At 39.8% G+C, this 20,497-nt stretch overlaps 1 protein-coding gene across 15 annotated transcripts in view; it reads left to right on the top strand.

The window, feature by feature from the left end:
* The window catches only part of LOC149237754 (serine/threonine-protein kinase rio2-like), a 250,038-nt gene extending 234,838 nt beyond the window's left edge, over window positions 1-15,200 (top strand). For all 15 annotated transcript variants that reach the window (XM_089372780.1, XM_089372773.1, XM_089372778.1 and 12 more), the window contains one exon: window positions 14,674-15,200. In XM_089372780.1, the coding sequence (XP_089228906.1) occupies window positions 14,674-14,868 (195 nt within the window). In that variant the 3' untranslated portion in view covers window positions 14,869-15,200. The remainder of the gene's footprint in view (window positions 1-14,673) is intronic.
* Window positions 15,201-20,497: the final 5,297 nt, after the last annotated feature.

Genomic DNA, 20,497 nt, shown 5'->3' with positions numbered 1-20,497 from the left:
GCCCATGACTGGTGGTTTCATGGCTTGGCCACCCTAGGGCATGCCAATGTGGCTTCTTATGAGGACTTCACCAGGAGGGTGGTGGAGCGTTTTGACCAGAGAGATCCAGAGGCCCATTTCAGAGAGCTGACCCAACTGTGCCAAACAGGCAACTCAAAGTAGTACATCTCAAAGTTTCTGCGAGTATCAGTGATGGTTCCGGATCTATCAGAGGCTAGGAGGGTGTACACCTTCATTGAGGGCTTACTTGAGCCCCTGCGTGGACTAGTGAAGTCACGCAGACCCTCCACGCTGCAAGAAGCAGTCTTGTGCACCAGAGATCTATAGGGGGTCATCCCCAAGACTAGAGCACCTTTTCCTGCACGGACCCCTTTTCCACGAAAGGGGCATGAGACTAGACCTCCACCTCAGAGGACCACATAGGGCAGGGGGCAGCTAGATCATGAGACAGAAAAGGACCTCAGGAGGAGGATGCTGTGCTTCACATGCAGGGAGCCCAGGGCACTAGGCCAATGGTGCACTGCCGGTAGAGCACACTATATTGAGGTTTTTTCTGATAGTGACTAGGAGGAAGAGGTGGAGCAAGATTGTGGTGTGGCAGATGGTGAGAGTCCGACAGATAGAGGGCCGGCCACCACCACCACCTCCACAGGGTGGGGCATCCCTTGCCCTAGCTGGGGGAGTCCTTGCTTCCTTATGTAGGATTCCCAAATTTTTAACACTAAGGATCAGAGGCACTGTACAGGGGCAAAGGGTGTCAATCCTAGTTGACAGTGGGGCTACCCACAATTTCATAGATGCCCAGTTAGTTTAGAGGAGGGGCCTCACCATGGCTAAGTTCGAGGGCTTCTCAGTCCTAATACTAGGTGACCGTACCATACAATGCACTCGATATGTGCCTTCCTTGACAGTAGTTATGGGGAACTACTCGATGACGGACCATTTCTTTGTGGTCGATGTGCCAGACACCAATGTGGTGATGGGTGTCTAGTGGCTGTATTCCCTTGGGTGAGTCACGACAGATTGGAGGAAGCCAAAGATGGAGTTCATTGGGCCGGATGGCAAACTGGTAGTTTTGAGAGGCATGCAATCTTATCCACCTCAGACAGTTTCAGCCCACAGGATGGAGGCAGATCTGCAACATGGGGACATTGCATGGGCAGTTGAGCTGAGGATTTCAGAGGCTGGGGGACAGGCTCAGCCACCACCACCAGACATACAGGCTTTGCTGGACAGATACGCAGTGGTGTTTGGGGACATTCCACCAGGGCAACCACCAGACAAGGGATTTGAGCACACCATTGAGTTGGAGCCAGGTGTGCAAGCAGTGATCACCACCCCTTATAGGCATCCCAAGGCCTATAAGGACGAGATAGAGAAGGCCATTCAGGAGCTGCTAGCATTGGGCCATATCAGGCCAAGTTCTAGTCCCTTCGCTTCTTCAGTAGTATTGGTGAAGAAGAAGGATGGTACTCTTCGTATGTGCATTGACTACCAGGCCCTCAACTGAAAGACACTGAAGAACTGGTACCCCATTCCCTGCACAGATGAGGTTATGGTCGAGCTTAGAGGAGCCAAGTACTTCTCTAACATCAATCTGTGTTCAGGGTACCACTAGATCAGGGTGAGGGATCAAGATATCCCTAAGAGAGCTTGACAGTGCCACTATGGGCACTTCGAGTTCCTGGTCATGCCATTTGGGCTGACCAATGCTCCGACCACCTTCCAGTCATGCATGAGCCATGTCATCCGGGGACATTTGAGGAGGTTCATGCTAGTTTTCTTCGATGACATTCTAATTTACAGCCGAACATGGGAGGAGCACCTCCAACACTTGGAGGAGGTGCTATACATTCTAAAGGAGCAATAGTTTTATGCCAAGCTCTCCAAGTGTGAGTTTGGTTTGACAGAGATGCTCTACCTAGGGCATATCATTAGTGCTGACGGGTTGAAGGTCCATGAGGAGAAGATTTGAGCCATCCGGGATTGGCCAGTACCCCAAGATGTGACTGTGCTGAGGGGCTTCCTGGGCATTTGCACCTACTATAGGAAGTTTGTCAAGGGGTTCTCACAAATGACAACACCCTTGACCGATTTGACCAAGAGCGGGGCTTTCACATGGACTGATGGAGCACAGGTTGCCTTTGACCGCCTCAAGGAGGTGATGAGCAGTTGCTCGGTCTTGGCACTTCTAGATTTTTCCCAGCCATTCACTGTGGAGTGTGATGCATCCGGGGTGGGAGTTGGAGCAATATTGTCACAGGAGGGGCATCCCATTGCTTTCGAGAGTCGGAAGCTCCTACCACATGAGCTATCATATTCCATATATGACAAAGAGATGCTGGCCATCATGCATGCATTGGCTAAATTCCGACAATACTTGGTGGGCAACAGGTTTCGAGTGAACACTGATCACAACAGTCTTCGTCACTTCATGGGGCAGCAGGGCCTCAATGACGTACAACAGAGATGGGTCAGCAAGGTGCAGGCCTATGACTTTGACATAGAGTATGTGTGGGGAAAGCACAATGTGGTGGCCGATGCTCTATCTCGAAGACTAGCTGGGTTATCCCTCATGAGCATCTGCCATGATTGGAAGGCTCAACTATTGGTGGAGTACTCCAAGGACAAGAGGGCATGCGAGGTATTCGAGGGTGCCCATGTAGATGAGTGTTGTCGAGTGATGGATGAGGTCATCTATTACAAGGGGCACATTTTCTTAGTACCCAAATCGTAGTTGGGAGAGAGGGTGCTCCAAGTAGTGCATGACTCACCATTATCTGGGCATCAGGGGTTCCGAAAAACATATTTGGCAGTGAGGCAGAGATTCACGTGGAATGGCCTCAAGGAGGATGTGTTGAAACACATACGAGAGTGTGAGGCATGTTAGAGGAACAAGGGGGAGCTGATCCACCCTACAGGATTATTACAGCCACTTCCCATCCCTGAGGGAAAGGGGAAAGTATCTCTATTGATTTCATCACAGGGCTCCCCACAGTGCAGGGGGAAGGACTAAATCTATGTAGTGATCGACAAATTGACCAAATATGCCCACTTTTTGGCCATCCCCACCAGATACACAGCTGCACAGGGTGCAGAACTATTCTTTCGGGAGATTTTCAGATTGCATGGGCTCTCCAAGAACATTGTGAGTGACAGGGATAGCAGGTTCATGGGAGGCTTCTAGCAGGAACTTTTCAGATTGGTCGGGACCAAGCTCACACTTAACACCAACTACCAGCCTTAGATAGATGGCCAGATCAAGAGGGTTAATCAGTGGCTGGAGGGGTACTTGGGGAACTATGTGACAAGTCAGTAGAGGGCTTGGATTCAGTGGTCGCATCTGGGTGAGTAGTGCTACAACACCACCCACCACATGTCCATTGGTATGACTCCTTTCTGTGCTTTATATGGATATGATGCATTATCTTTTGCTAACATTTTTTTTGGAGACAGCCGGGCCCCAAAGGCCAAAGATTGGGTCCAAGAGAGCCAAGACATCCTCAAGGCTCTCAAGGATAACTTGGTGACAACCCAAAATCAACAGAAGGTATATGCAGACCGGCACAGGATGGAGAGGCATTTCGAGGAGGGGGACTTGGTATACCTCCGGCTACAACCTTACAGGCAGTCCATGCTGAAGCAGAAGGGGGTCGAGAAGCTACAACCACACTTCTATGGGCCCTACTAGGTGATTAGATGAGTTGGAGAGGTGGCCTATGAGCTAGAGCTGCCTCAAGGGAGCAGGATCCATAATGTCTTTCATGTCTCATGCCTTAAAAAGGTGTTGGGACAACAACGGGCAACAAAACTGATCTACCCCGACTGGATGATGAGGGCCACTTGGTTTTGGAATTTGAGGCCATCTTGGAGAGCAGGGACCCCCACTGGATGATGAGGGCCACTTGGTTTTGGAACCCGAGGCGATCTTGGAGAGCAAGGAAAGGAAACTAAGGAGCAGGACCATCACGAAGTTCTTGGTGCGTTGGAAGAACTTGCCAGATCATGATGCCACCTGGGAGGGTGAGCACATCTTGGAGCACCCAACTTTGAGGTTGCTTGAGGGCAAGCAACATTTGGGAGGGGAGGACTATAATGTCCCTTCTCAAATACATTTGTAACAGGGTGGTGCTACACAATTTTGGCTTAAGGAAGAGAACCCATCATTTTCGACCTAGGGACTTAGGAGGCAATTCGAATTTATTTGGTTGCTAGTGGAATGTGGTGGCCACCCACATGAGTATTCGGACTGGGCCATTCGAATGGCTTGGAGGGAAGTCAAATAGGTGGATGGAGGGGCCCACATGAGGTAAGGGAGGCCCAAGGAGTTATAAGGAGGGAGAAACTCATTTTGGGATTCATTCTTACATCTTGCAAACAAAATTACTTGACTGTTCGCTCTACTGTTTAGCTGAGTCAACCGACTGTTTAGCCACGAATCTCTTAAGCGGGAGATTCAACCTTTACTTCGGGGAACCTTCCGTGCTCTCCCTAGAGAGGCAGTTCCATAAGTATTTCAAGAGTTTTGGGGGTGTGTTACAGTACTACCATTCAACGAGAATAGGGAATGCGTATTTCTAGTTAGCTGGAGAATACGTAGGGGGAGTTTGATGCCATCAAAGATCAAGTATATGCTGGGAGAGTTAGTGGACTGAGAGAGCAACAATAGGCCAACAATCTTTGTAAGTTTTGGATCCAACATCCCAACAGTTCGAATTGCTGAGCTTGGGGATAGTGTAGAGGCCATTCCAGCAGTTTTCGTGGAGCTTAGGAGTAGGTGCCATAGGTCGAAAGCCCATCTGGGAAGTTAGGGATTTGATAGTAGGGGTCAGCCTAGAACTTTGGGACCATTTCTGGGAGGATTTACAGGCAGTTTCCAACATGCTGAGTTTTGCAGTTGCAAATGGAGTTGGGCTCCAAGGGGGTCGAATTTCGGAAGTCTAAACTAGCCAAGATGCTTAGTTGGTTTTTTTGGGTTTAGGCCAAGTACTACCATTCAGCGAGAACAGGGAATGTGTACTTCTGGGCAACTAGTGAATACGCAGGGGGAGTTTGGAGCCATCAGAGATCAAGTATTTGTTGGGAGAGTTAGTGGACTGAGAGAGCAGCAATAGGCCAACATTCTTTGTGAGTTTTGGAGCCAGCAGAGCCAACATCCCAGCAGTTCGAATTGCTGGGCTTGGGGACAGCGCAGAGGCCATTCCAGCAGTTTTTGTGGAGCTTAGGAGCAGGTGCCATAGGCCGAAAGCCCATCCGGGAAGTCAGGGATTTGATAGTAGGGGTCAGCCCAACACTTTGGGACCATTTCCGAGAGGATTTACAGGTAGTTTCCAGCAGGCCGAGTTTTGCAGTTGCAGCTGAAGTTGGGCTCCAAGGGGGTCGAATTTCAGAAGTCTAAACCAGCCAAAATCCTTCGTGGTTTTTTTTGGGTTTAGGCCAAGGAGTCCAAGGTTAAAAGCATATAATTTTCTGGGCATAGGAAGTGGACCTTTTAGCCATTCGAACTTCAGTAGAAAGGCAGTTTTCTGGGCAGCGCAATGCAGATTGGTGCAGCAGTTGGACAGCCTTCAGTTCAACCATTTTCTCACCTGGGTTTGGTCATGCTTGTCCATTGAGACAAGCCCAGGTGCACCATCTTATTATCCATTGTATTTTGCCTTCAGAAAAATAATAAAATGGCTCAACAATTCCTCATTTGCATCATTTCTATGGGTGTTTAATGTGTATTTCGTTTTTATAATTTGCTGCACAAATTATTTGTTGTATTCCTATTTAGGATCATTACATGATGGCTGCCTCTAAATCTTCACGATGAACTTTCAAAGATATGAATATCTTAAAACTGAATGCTTCTTTTAGAGTTCCTTTTAGACTCTATTTCTTCCAATACTTAATGCTCCTTTCTTAAACTTAATGTCCATGACTTTGCAATTTGCGAATCCCAAAAGTCTTATATTCTTCAAATATAACTGTAACTGCTACTCTAGCTACCATCTTCTAATAAGAAAAGAAAAACAGACTTGCTTGCAAACCTGGTACTTGCTATATTCTTCAATAGTAGAGGTCCTTCTTGTCTTCGACCATAGGTTTCTTTTCAGCTCCTTCATCTTCTGCTATATGTGCTTCATTTCTTTCTTTTCTTTTGTTTCTCTTATTATCCTTAGAGTTCTTGGGATAATCTCTCTTATAATGCCCATTTTCATTGCAACCAAAGCATTGAACTTGTTGTTGCTACTACAACACCCTCCAAAATTTTGCTAAGTTTGAATTTTGGAGCCTACTATCATTGTTGTATCTAAAGTCGCTTTGATTATTAAATGTCATTTCATGCTATTCTATGTATTTCGAGTGTCTTTGAACGGTCTCAAGTGTCATTGCATTGATCAAAACATCTTTTGGTGCATTTTGTGGTCATAACATCATTGTTGTCATAAAACGACACTTTTGGGTCACAATTGCACACGCTTCACTCATTATACTTGGGGAATGGGTACAAAGTGGTGTTTCAATGAATATTTATCATCGTTCAAGTTTGTTTAACTTTTCTTGATGAGTCAGTGTGAGTCGCGTTTGGTTCTGCGTGTAAACTCATCTTGTTCACCCCTTGCCCCCTATCTCAGACTTGGACAAATTTTGGTTCAAAGTGAACTCATTGAGGCTAAAAGCGCACGAGGACACTCTCCCTCCAAATGTGTCGTGCTCCCTCCAAGAGGTCTAGGCACACTCCTTAACACTCTTTCCCCTTCCTTACTTCGAACTGTGCCCTTCAAAATAACAAGTCTTCCTAGAGCGCACTCCTTTGACTTGAAGATGTGTGCTCTCCTTGAGCGCATAGACACACCCTAAAGGCCTTTAGCTTCACCCTTCGGCCTTCCCTGATGCGCCATGCGCCCTCTTGGATTCTTTGAGTACATGAGCACACTCGGCAGGCACGAAGCAACAATCATCAGCCTTCAGGTGTGTGTCCTGCACCCTTGGGTCACTTGAGCACATGAGCGCACCTCGAAGGCATGAAGCCTTCACCCTTCAGCCTTCAGGACTGTGCCTGGTGCCCTCCATCACTCCCTTGAGTGCTCAACGCACTTGGGAAGCCCGAAGCTTTCCCCTTCATCCTTCGGACTTGCTCCATGCCTTGCCTTGATTGTCTTCTTCCTTTGAGCACATGAGCACATGCTGAAGCCCCAAAGCCTCTCCTCTTCAACCCTTTAGCCTTTCAAAGTGTGCCCATGCGCCTTGAAGCCTCTTTTGTCCCTCTTGAGCGCACCGGAAAGGCCTGAACAAAAAATATTCATGAATCATGGTAGAATAGGAGATTTTCAGACTGATAGTTGCTCGTCATGAGTGATTGCAGACACAGGTATTCCAAAAACACTATGGAAAGCACACATGAGGAAGATCGGGCAAGGAGAACAAATAAAGGAAGCTTGAAAAGAACGAAGAACACGCTGGAATGTTGATGATCAAAGCAACCCTGAGGACTCCATTTGATTAGAGACCCTTTGGAGGGTAGAGGACATCAATAATTAAATTTGCATGAAGGATGACGATACAGTTGGCAACCATGTCACCACTAGAGAAAGTCCATGTCATCAGTCACTATTAGTCCCAGTCATCCTAGATAGTGACATGTCAAGTCTCGTCATATGATGATGTGGAAGTCATAATGTATTGTTGCAATCATTGTAAAAGAGTCATGTATGAACTAAAGAGTCATGGAAGTCCAAAAGTCATGGAAGTCCAAAAGACATGTAATATCAAAAGTCATGTAATTCCAAAAGTCATTTGGAATTCCAAAGGTTGTAGAAGTCCAAAGGTCACAAGAAGTTAGAAAGTCAAGAGTCATGAGGATGTGAAAGGTCATTCCTCAAGTTATAAATATATCCTCATTTCTCATGTAAAGGACTTTTAACCTTGGCTTCTCCCACAAGGCATTAGAGAGACAAAGTTAGTACTTTTTGGGGTGTAGGTAGTGGCTCTAACACTCCGTTATTGGAGCTAGTGATGTTCATTGCATTTATGTATATTGAGATTTTTGCTTAATATTGAAGTCTTCCAAGCCAACACGTTTTCACACATGGATTGTGAATGTTTCTAAGACTATTCTTTGAATGTTTATGGTTCATGTTTGCTTTCATTAGTACTGGATTAGTTGAACTATTTCGGTTACTTCGGTGCTCCTTGTTGGAAATGTGTTGTTATGCTATAATGATTGTCACATCCTTGTGAACTATTTCACTTGATGTTAGACGAACCTTACTTATTGCGTGTGTCTCCATTAGCGTAGTACTATTACTTCTCTCTTAGAGGCTCACTTAATTTTCCCCTTCGCAGTAGCAACACCTTGATACATTGGCAATTGAACATTCACAAGGCATATGAGCTTGCTCATTTGAAAGGACAATTGCAGTTCTCTCTCGTGTTGACAGCTAAAGCCAAGGCATATCTTTAAGTAAAATGGGAGACAAATCGTATTCTAGATGAGACTCCTACACCAAACGGTGTGAGGCCTAGTTGGGACCTTATATCGAGGAGATCCCCTGTATGTTGGTGGTATCCGACACCATAAACAAAACTTTAGACATGTCTCGATTTCCACGAGGCTTATTATTGTTGTACTTGTGATGAGATCCAAATCTTCCAAACTTTCTAAACTTCTTTTTTGATTTAGCAACAAAGGCTTGAGAGTTTTTGTTATTGGGTTCGGTATCATCTTTAGCTTTCAACCTTGTTTCTTCTAGAACACATAGAGCCCAAAGTTCTTCAAAAGTTGGAGTATCTTTTCTTGCATAGATTCCACTTGCAAAACCATTCCAAGTTGGAGGTAGAGCATTGATTACGGAAGTGATTAATTCAGAATCAGATATGGTTTCTCCAAGTCCTTGAAGTTGATCCTTTATTTTTGATATTTTCATAAAGTATGAAGCCACATCTTCATCTTTTGACATTCTTGTTCCATAAAGTTGATTCCTTAGAGATATCTTCTAACCAATAGTATTAACAGAATATAATTTGACCAATTTATCATAGACTTCTTTGGATGTGGACAAATCTGAAACAAAAGAGATAAGATGATCTTTGATAGACTCAAAGAGAATTCTTTGAGCTCTAATTTCTCCCTTGTTGTACTTGGCTACTTCTTGAGCATTATTTTTGTCTGGTATTGGAACATTGCCTTCAACAAATTGCATGACTTCATTTTCTTTGAGAACTAGATCAATTCTCTTTTTCCAAGCCTTGAAATTAGAAGCTCCATCAAGTTTGTTGCCTTCCTTGCAAATAGATGTCATTTGGTTGGGAGGATTAGACATAGAGTATAGTAGAGTACTTACTTGTCAAAGAAGGAGAAGTTGTTATAAGAGTGTCTTCAAGAATGTTGATGAGTGAGCAAGAGCATTGATGAGTGAGAGAGAACTTGATGAAATTTCCAAGAGCCTTCGAGAGAGACAACTACTATGAGGATGTCTTCAAAAATATGATTTTCAGCCCTTCTGTCTTTGGAGAGATAACAACTACAATAGTGTCTTCAAATGTGCCAATAAGTTGTGATCTTCACACTACCTTTCTTTCACCTTAGCTCTGATACCATGTTGAGAAACCAAGTGCTATAAAATAATGATTGATTTCTCTTAACTTGATAATTACTTGTGAATGTTTGTTGGCTTCTTATTACTTATATTATCTTCTTCATTAAGTAATTATACAAATGTGCAAAAATAAAATGATCACAAAGAGACAAAGAACACCAGAAATTAGGCTCCAAGCCAGGGCAAAACCCCACAAGTGGGAAAACCCAACAATCCTTATTATAGAATCAGATCAAAATGAGATATCCAAGACCCAAGACCAAGATCAAAAATTGCCACAAATTTCCAAGTCAACCCTCGTCCAAGTCTCCTCCAATCAAGTCAAAGTCAAATCTAGTCAAACCCTTTTGAAATCTGGTCAAATCATAGAATTTTCGGTCCTACAGTAAAGGCCAAATTTCGGCCTTGTAATTTTCACAGAGATGCCACAAAATCTTTGCACATGTGAGCAGAAACAAGATAGAAAACCCAATTTTTTTCTCTCCTTTGACTTCCTTCTCTCTCCTTTGTCTTTGGATCTTTTTCTTCTTGATTAGGCACATAAATCGTTGGATGATGATGTGTGAATGTGTGTCTCTAAGGGTTCGAGTTGACTCATATATATACCTATCTAGGAGGGTCGAATAGCTGCCATGTTGGCCGACGTGTCCAAGGAGGGCCGACTTGGTCTTGTGTTGACTCTTTGACTCAAAATAAAAATTCTTTTCTTTTTCTTTACAAACTCAAATACGTTTCTTTTAGACTCATAATAAATTCTTTGGACTCTTTTGTCTCTATAAGCATGAAGATCAAGCTTTGACCAACAATAAAATAGTAATATGAATATAATAAATATGTCAATTATAACAATTACATTTTATTACATTATGAAGATCGACACTAGTTACATTACATTTTATTACATTATGAGGTCAAGTGTTTGGGGACACTTGTCGTCGTGTATATTCATCTCCAACATGTGAAATATGTGACACAATTGTAATATTCTAGGGTAATTTTTGACCTAGGGTTTTCAATGAAATTTCTTTTGCTCATTCAATAAACAAGGTTGCATAGCTAGTGTTCCCTATTGCTTAGTTTACTAAAATATTTTAATGTCGTGATGTGTTGTATGTACTCCAAACAATAATAAAATTATGAAATGAGTTATATGAATATTTGTTTAACCTTTTTTTTATTAATTTTTAAAATATAATTAAAACATTTTTTTGGTAGATAAAGGTTATATATATATATAATTGACATTGAAGAGAATTATAACAAGTTAATAATTATTTATTTAATATTGAATGATGGCAATTCAATACCACTGTGCATGTAATGCAAATTTAACAAAGTGTTCCAAGTACAATAACGATCTGAGCACAATGAGTATTCTTGTAGATTCTGATTAGGAACTAATTATAGATATCTCCAAAACTATGTCTGATACAGGATGCTACGCCTAGTTCCAAAGACCTGTGGGCCTCTTGCTTCAAGAATGTCAATTTGACAGGCTTCCTTGGACTGCTTCAGACTACTTATTTGGTCCAACCTTAGACCAATTGACGAACTTCACAGACCTTCTGTAGGCTGGGATCTGCGGCTACAGGAAATCTGTGTTACTCTACTTCAGTACTCCAAAAAACTAGTCCAAGATATGCAGTGATATTATTGGTCTAAGGTAACTCGGCCAAAGAAAACATCAAACTATTTTAGGACAAAGCCTGGTCCTACTTCGGGGATTATCCGTTTCTGACTGTAGTTTGAATTGGAAAGCGAATTGCCGTAGGACATGTAGTTTGAATTGGAAAGCAAATTGCCTTAGGACATGGCCGCGATACTGTTTGTGCTTGCCTTCCGGGTCTGAAGATACAAATTCTGGCACTGTATTAGATTCAGGATCCTTGACCTATACTTTTTGATTAGCTCCAGGTCTAAAATTACGAATTCTGTCACAAAGTTAACCCAGTTTGCTCAGAATGACGGTGGGTGGTCTGCGTGGTTGGCTGACTAAGAATGGGCTCCAAAACTTTGCCAAACCTGCATGCGCTTTACTTCAAACTTTGACCCAATTCCAGACCTTCATACGATCTTACTATAAGTGTGGATCACTTGGGATTTGCTTCTGTTCATGCAAAAACAGACTTGAACAAGGCTTCAAGGTACTCTCTTCTCCAACTTCGACCTCAGGAGATTGCCAATCCTAGGTACCTTCGGCCTGCTGTATGGAACCTTTCAATACTTCGTTCCGCCCAGAGTTTAGCTTCAGAGTAGAGTTCATCCTATCTCAAGGTATCTTAATTGCCTTGCCACAGACTTTGCCTTGAAAACTACTTCGCTGCTCCTTGAATAGAGAGAAATCCCCATACCAGAACAAAGACAAGAAAGATAAAATAATTTTATCAACTAGGGTGGAATATTTCACCACCGAAATTGATAGGAGAACGGGGGCCAGGCTCAAGAAACGGAGACAAAATGATCCAATCAATGGTGATCCAAATGAATTGAACCCTCTTGTATTTATAGATTTCCTTGAGGGAATTTTCTCCTTGCTTAATTTGAGAGAAATTCATATCAAACCCCACTTTTGGGTTTCTTTGCCCAGCTGCCCCAAAACTTGCCAAAACGTTGGGTATTTTGGGGTTTTCCCCTTTCTCAAGGACTATAGCCTACAGGGATTGATAGGCTTCTTCGTCTTCTGGGAAATTAATTTCTCGGGAACATTACAGTGGCCTCTATTTTGACGTGTATGGTTACTTAGCCTTTATGATTCATTTTCATCCTTTTACTTTAAGAATTTAACATCGGCATTAATTACATGGCATTAGGGCCCTAGCTTTGAATATTAGGTTACCTCTCTCTTAAATCATTGTTTTTTTTTTTAAATTTGTGTTCCGAGGTCGTTAGTCCCATTGTATAGAACTGGCCAACTTTGTATAGAACCCAACCGGTTTGGCATTGAACCAGCTGATCCCATACAAAAACTACCCTTTTCAGGTTTGGGGCAACTGTTGGACAGGTTTCACCTCTAAAATGGTCAGACTGTCCAGTTCCCCCAGTTCAAATAACACTGCTCTGAACACCACTTCGCGTATTTCTGTGTCTATAAATGTACTAGGGATGGAAATGCACTTGAAACAGACATGTTTCAGGCCTGTAGATATGTGTTTGAGTGGAATATTGCTTTTTGGGCCATGTGTACCCCTTTTTTCCAAGGAAAACCTAGTGGATAAATCCAAGGGATGCTTCCCCACATCTATGGATGGTATTCCTAGTAAAACCATTGGCATAAGCAAGTGTGCCTAACCAAGGGAGATTTGAACCAGGCATCAGTTGGTTCTGAAACTAACCAAATGCACAACAACAATGGTAATAACTGGTTGAGCTAACCTCTTAGGCTAAAATATTTGGAGACATCTTATCCCACCTTCAAGCAACTTATGTGGGAATGAGATTGCTGGTACCTTGCGAGCCCCAATCAACTCGCAGGAGGTAATTATATCACAAGCCTGGGTAAGGAGGATAACAGATTTTCCTCCTTAACTACCCAAGGTAGACCCATTTGATTTTGGCCTTGGCAAATTAAAAATTAACACCACTTCCCCTCACTAAGATAATAAAACCTACTCTCTCACATTTAGTACATTTTCTTCAACAGCAAAAGCTTTCCTGAATCCTACAATAACACATGATTTTACTGATTTTTGGAGCATAGGGAGTAATCTTGATATATTCATTCTGGTTTCCTGATAACTTGCTACTTAAAGTAAGGGACTTTTATGGATTGCTTGTATTTTATGTGCCCTAAACTTTTGGGGGCTCGTGTTTCCATGGCATACCAGTTTTGGAAACCCGTAGTTGTTTCCAAGTTTCGTGCATAGCTCCAGATGCACTTCCTTGATTTGGGAGGTTGATCTCACAAGATGCTTGTCTTGTTTGAAAATTTTTATTGCCTGCTCTGCATCTGATAAAACAGTCTGATGTTCATCTTGTTGGTTGCACCGAAGTCAACATGGCTTAAATTCACCTTATGTATCATTCATACCGATACTTTTTGATTTCTTGGATTCAGGAGTCCTGTCAAATACTCTTTGTAGTTTATATTGCCATTCTTTGATGTTGCTTATCTCTCTTCCTTTTGCCAATCTAGGCTCATGTCTTGATTATCTATCAGTGATTGATGTTAGCTAGCATTATCGAAGTCAACATGGCTTAAATTCACCTTATGTATCATTCATACCAATACCTTTTGATTTCTTGGATTCAGGAGTCCTGTCAAATACTCTTTGTAGTTTATATTTCCATACTTTGATGTTGCTTGTCTGTCTTCCTTTTGCCAATCTAGGCTCATGTCTTGATTATCTATCAGTGATTGATGTTAGCTAGCATTATTTCAGGTTTAGTTTTGACAATGCCAAATTTTTATCGTTTGGATCATGGTCCAGACACATCATCTATAAAGTATGAGCAGATCTTAAGGACCTCTGAATGATCACAGAATAAATTCTTAAAGAAGTGCAATGTATTTAATAACGTGATTTAAGGCATGGTATTTATATGACGAGGGTACCTTGCTGCAATAATGATATTTTGAGGCATTGTGGTCAAGAGGAATGAATGCTGATGACTTAAGATTTTGAAATATAGGAGAGCATAACATGGTGATATAATGATATTTCGAGGCATTGTGGTCAAGAGGAATGAATGCTGATGACTTAGATTTTGAAATATAGGAGAGCATAACATGGTGATATAATGTTGTTAATATGGCATCTCAGTTAGTGTTTCTCATAAGGTTGGCTGTCCTAAAATATACTTTGGTGCTAAGTCGTGCCCGTAAATAACTGTTGCACTATTTATTTTCTAAGAGTATTTGCACTGTTAAATTGCGCTCTTTTCATCTAACAGCAACCGAAATTAAACTTAGAATCTTCAGTTGTATGTTCATTGTACTCGTCAATTATTTTTTTCTTCCTGCTTATGATACTTTGGAAATAATTTTGATTATAATAGTTCTATTTGCATTGTACTTGCCATTTTTTTTCTTCCTGCTTATGGTACTTTGGAAACAATTTTGATTACAATTAGTGGATGTCTTTTCAACCAGGAAGGAGGAGATGATGAATCTGCTACAAGTGATGATGATCCTGAACTTGATAGGCGATTAGAGAAGCAGAGGAAGCGAGCAATTGCAGCAGCCCATGGTGCTAGGAGGTCCCATGCTTCAAGAAATTCTTCGAAGGACAAAGGTGGCAGGAGATCTTATAATGCAAAGATGCAGATGAAATCTCTCCTTTGGTGAATTTTGAGTGTTAATTTTGACAAACTATTACTGGCAGTAGTGTAGGAAAAGTTTTGAAATATGGTTCCAAATTTGTTATAGTCGTAGAGGGTTAAATTAATATTGGTAATCTGTTAGCAAGTTAATGAGTCACAATGGCACGAGTTTTAAATGTAGCAACGTGACCTTTTTGCTTTTAGGCTGTTAGTGTAGTCGTGTTTAATACAGTGTTTGAGTTCACTTGGTAAGAGTAAATAGATGTCATAACCTGCAGACTGATCTCTGATCCAGATCGGTTGTTCTTTAATACAAGGTATTGCGATAAGTTATCAAGGGTTGACCAAACTTAACCATGTTTAGTTTTTGCTCTTGTCAATTTGTTTGTATATATAATATCTGCTATTTTGTCAATTTGTCAGTATAATATGCTCCATTCCTTTAAGTACATGTCGGGTTCCATGGTAGATTTTGGAGGTGTAACGTGTTTTAATTCTCTTTCCCTCGTCATGTGCACTCCTTTTTCGAAGTAAATTGTCCTGGGTGAAGTTTTTTTGGTACGGAGAATTTTTGCACTGCAATCATGGTAATTCTTCTGGCCTCTTTAAACTTTTTTTTACAGTTAGTGTTGAGGAAGGATTTTCAAATTATAGATCATGGTCGTTGTAATACAAACATGGAGTTAACACTTGAATAATAATTATTTGTTAACTATATGCTACATGCCATTGGCCCTAAAATGATCTGATTTATTAATTTATTAATTTGTTATATGGATCATAAAATGATAATTTGTTCTATTGATCATACAAGACATCACTTTGGAGCAAGAACATACATAAAAGCAATTGAGACTATGATAACTTTAATTTCTATGAACTTTTATAACTGTAATAAGATATCTATATTAATGTACGCGATTCAAGTCGTGATAACTATTGGAACAATTCATCTGGTCATAAATATAGAATTTCTAGTCTAAAAATAATTAAAAAACAATCATGATGCATCTTCTGGGATATGGCATCATCTTAAACACAAATATAAAAGAAGAAATTAAGATAACCTAAGATATCTATATTAATATATGTGATTCAAGTCGTGATAACTATTGCAACAATTCATCTTGTCATAAACATACAATTTTTAGTCTAAAAATAATTAAAAAAACAATCATGATGCATCTTCAGGTATATGACATCATCTTAAACATGAACATAAAAGAAAAAATTAAGATAACCCTAGCTTTAATAACATAAGAACAATAAATTCATATCTTTCCCATAAATTTAACTTTTTTTTTCCGAAGGTGGTAAAACCTATCAACTCAGGTGTCAAACCAACAGTGAGGACAACCATCTCTGGCTGCTATCCGCGAATGCTGGGTTTGACTCATCACTGTTAAATAGGAAAACCACGCCACCTGGCATAACCCTGCTGGTGGTCCGTAATCGGGAGCAGGCTCTCACTCCTGCCAGATGCCTCTGGGTCTTGGGCCGTTAACCTGTTTCCTTACGTCCGAGGAAGACGAGCTCTTAGCCAAGCAGAAGCAGTTTTACGGCATACACCAGGCCGAACCCATAAATTTAACTTATCTAATATATCTATCTTAAAATATATGATTTATATGATTTATCTATTTTAAAGTATATGATTTATATGATTTAATGGTGAAAACTATTACATGCTTCATTTAATCACAAATGCACAACATTGATAATGGGATGATGAAAATTTAAAGATAGTTGAGACATATTATAAGATGTGATTTAAGCATTGTAAGTGATTGGGACATTTCAACATTGTAAGTGATTGAGACATTTTATCTGATCATAAATATACAACTTTTATGACTTAAAAGTGGTAATTCAATTATAATTAAAAATTTGAACACTATTTCTATGCATGTTATGAAATATTGTTTACGTTACCACTAGTGTTGAAGGTTTGATGGCTAATTTTGATGTAGAACTATAGTTCTATGCTAGTAATCCACTGGTTAGAGGGTCATTTTAGTGGCTCTATCAATTATAAGGTAGTCTAGCAGGCCATAATTAGTGTGGTATTATGCTAAAGGTAGTAGCAATATAAAGGGGTTTGGTACCCTAGCTAATTGGATACAACAAGCAACATGTGAATAAATAGTATGCCCATTTATTTAATGGTGTTTTCATCACTGGTTTGATATTAATCTTTATGATTTCTTGTACGATATAGGATATTTGCCCACTATTTTTAACAAATACTGGGCTGAGCTTAAATGCGTAATATTGAAGCATCCTAAACCTAGGGAGTCAACTTCTGGAAATGGCTCATGTTCATAAATCAAAAATTCATTTTCTTTCCCCGATGGAGGGGGTCCCGATCCCCTAAAAACTAGGTGTCATTGCTCAGCAACCTCAAAGAAAAGTGGGCAAGTTGATGCCATTGTTTCAAAGAAGGACAAGGATCAAAAGCTACCAACTAGAATGGCTTATGACAGGATTGTGTGAAGTCCTGTGAAGTTGCTATTTGGCATGTAACATCAATATTGTGGCTAGGTGGCCACCAAGGTAATGTGCCTAACTGGAATGGGAATTGAGTAGGCTAAAGCTAGGGAGAGGAGAGGGCTTATAATGAACAGGTGCTACGAACAGGGAGGGGTGAAACCATTCATTCACTAGGAGCCAGGAAACATAACCCTTGAACCTTTAGCCTTTAGCCAAGTACAACAAGTAGGTCGACAGAAGGAAGGAATAAGCCGAAGTGAACTGATCATATATATATATATATATATATATATATATATATATTACAACTAATAACAATGATTAGCTATACAAAAATCCCAATATGAAAGAATATATTATGATGTAAAAAAGGTCTTGATTTATCAAGGTAATCATATTCACATATTTGACAAAAAGAGAGATATGGCTCATATTCTCACTATTCTTCAGTTTAGACAAGTCTTTGTTAGTGAAAGGAATATATATATATATATATATATTGGAAGTGGAAGTTGTTTGTGTGATCTTCCTTTATATACATGCTTTTATATTTTGGAAGTGGAAGTTGTTTGTATGATCTTCCTTTATATACATAATTTTATATTTTGGAAGTGGAAGTTGTTTGTGTGACCTTTTATTACTTTATGTGCTCATTGCTTTACAGCATTTTTTATTTTGATCACAAAATAACACAAATGGGAGCTTTCATTGAAGGTTTGTTGAAAATAAATACTTGAATTCTCAATATATTTGATTCTCGGGAACAAGTTTGGGGATTTTTTTCACACCTAGAAAATCAATTTGACTATTCTCACTTTGCTCTATATTTCTAGTCCACTTTTCAACAATTGGGTAGTACATTTTCTGGGAGGAGTAGCTTTTAGCATTACCATTGGAAGGATGACTTGTACCATTTTGGGCAAGTATTTGTAATGTTGTTTAGAGAACTGTTACATGTAACTCTAAAGCTTTGTACAGTTAGGGAACATTTTTTTTTTTTGTTTTCATCTTTTGGATTTCACATGGATTTGACATTGATACAAACAAAGATTTCTACCATATTCCATTGGCCATTGTGAATGAACATCTATGACCTGCAAAATATGATTTGTAGAATATTGTTGGCCATTTTTCCCATGTTCAATCACTCAATATGTTGAACTACAAAAATGTTTGGTTTAGTCACTGAGCTACATAGTAATCAAATGTGATTGAACACTATAGAGTGTTTGGTCCTTTATGTTTCTGAATTGTAATTGGTGCTTTATATGGTTTGGCATTCAATGAGACTTTGAGATTAAAGTGGATGTTATTGGGATATGCCATTGGCACAATTTTGATGTCACATCAAATACTTATAAACCATTTTGAGATTATTTTAGACATAGTTGTGGATTATCTTGTCAATGATCCTAGGATATATGTACTATATCAAGTTGTTAAGAGCTAATGGCATTATTTGCTTGGTAAAATGTCAATTATGTACAATAGTCACAATCCTTTCCAAACATAGCAAGACTAAAGATTGCATGGCATATGAGGTCGATATCTATTTATGAAGGTTCACCATTGTGATTAAACATTCAAAGGAAATGATAAATATGATTTCAAACTTCTTATCAAGGCCATTGCCAATCAAAATTGTTTTCATTGCTCTTGTAGTTTCCATTTGAAAGATTGTCGGCACATGAGGTGGATATCTATCTATGAAGGTTCAACATTGTGATTAAACATTCAAAGGAAGTGACAAATAGGATTTCGAGCTTCTTCTCTAGGCCACCACACAATCAAATTGATAATATTTTCATTTTGGTAGTTTGGGTTCAACTTGGAGGAAGCTTATACATGGTGTCCAAACTTCATGTAATTCAACTTTGAATGATATCATGACAACACCACTCGAGGAGTTTGAGGACAACCAACTAAAAAATACACGTTTATACAAATTCAAATTGATTTTTCTTCCCTACGTAGATCACAAAATGGAGTTATTGCCAAAAGCCCGTCATCTAATGATTTCCATATACTTTGTAGGGAAGAAGTCAATACCTTATTTATAAAGGTATTTCCAATAGCACAATTATCTCCTTTGTACCATATTCATGCCAATGAACTAGACGTTGGCAAGTACATTCCACTTCTATTGCAAACTAGACTAAAGGAGTAGACTTCACTGGAATTCCTTGGAGGAATATCAACATAAAGTAGGGGAAGGATTACAACATGGTAGTAATGGATCGTTGTGACAAAATTGCCCTTAATGCACAATGTAAAAACACTATTTTTGTGCAATATATAGCACAATTATTCTTTAATAAGATTTAGGCTTATATTGGTATACTATCGTCAATCATTGTTGAAGGTGACAACATACTACTTAGCGATTTTTTGGAAAGAAATAGAGATTGATGAATACCAAATTGAAGAGTATAATTGAGCACAATTATACATGATACAATTAATTGGTTAAATGATGAAACATTCAACTATTAGTAAGGAAAATTCAAACCAATGAATTATAGAATTACAAGAGCTATGAAATAGAATGAACCAATAACCAATCTTAGATGAATTGTGATAAAGAAATAAAACTTAACCTATTCTAAAGTACAGGTAGTACTTGAATAAGGGACCCTACTCCTTGGACGAGGCACTGATTAAATGTTCAACTGGAAGGTTACTTTATCAATGCATAGGACATATGAACACAATTGAATAGGAATCAATAATCTCGTATTAACAAAAAATTAGCACAATGCAAGTACAATTATCTCGATTCTTCTCCTCTCCCCCCAATATTTTTTAAAGTTTTGTGGGATATTAATACATGATTAAATTCTTAATTTTAACATGGAGGATGAGGAAAACCATGAGAATCTTTGATTCTCATGTTGTCTATCCTTGTTATTATAATATTGGAAAAAGATAGATCATAAAACAATTGTTGATTCACTGGTCGCCTTGACTGGTAGAAGATTGGTAAAAATAGTTGTAGTCAAATCTCCCATGTGGAATGGTGCTAACCACTCTTTTTCCATCTCCTTTGTTGGGCAATGGAAAGTCGTTGAGTCTCCCACTACTTAACTAACCATGACAACTATGTAGTGGTGGTTGATTGGTGTTGTTTCTCTTGAGCTATCATAATTGTCATTGAAAAATGATGC

Source organism: Pinus tabuliformis, chromosome 8 (genome assembly GCF_031772625.1).
Source record: "Pinus tabuliformis cultivar Carrire ecotype Pingquan chromosome 8, CPIR1, whole genome shotgun sequence".
NCBI lineage: Eukaryota > Viridiplantae > Streptophyta > Pinopsida > Pinales > Pinaceae > Pinus > Pinus tabuliformis.
Note: the sequence above shows the minus strand (reverse complement) of the source record. Positions and strands in the feature narration are given on the sequence as shown.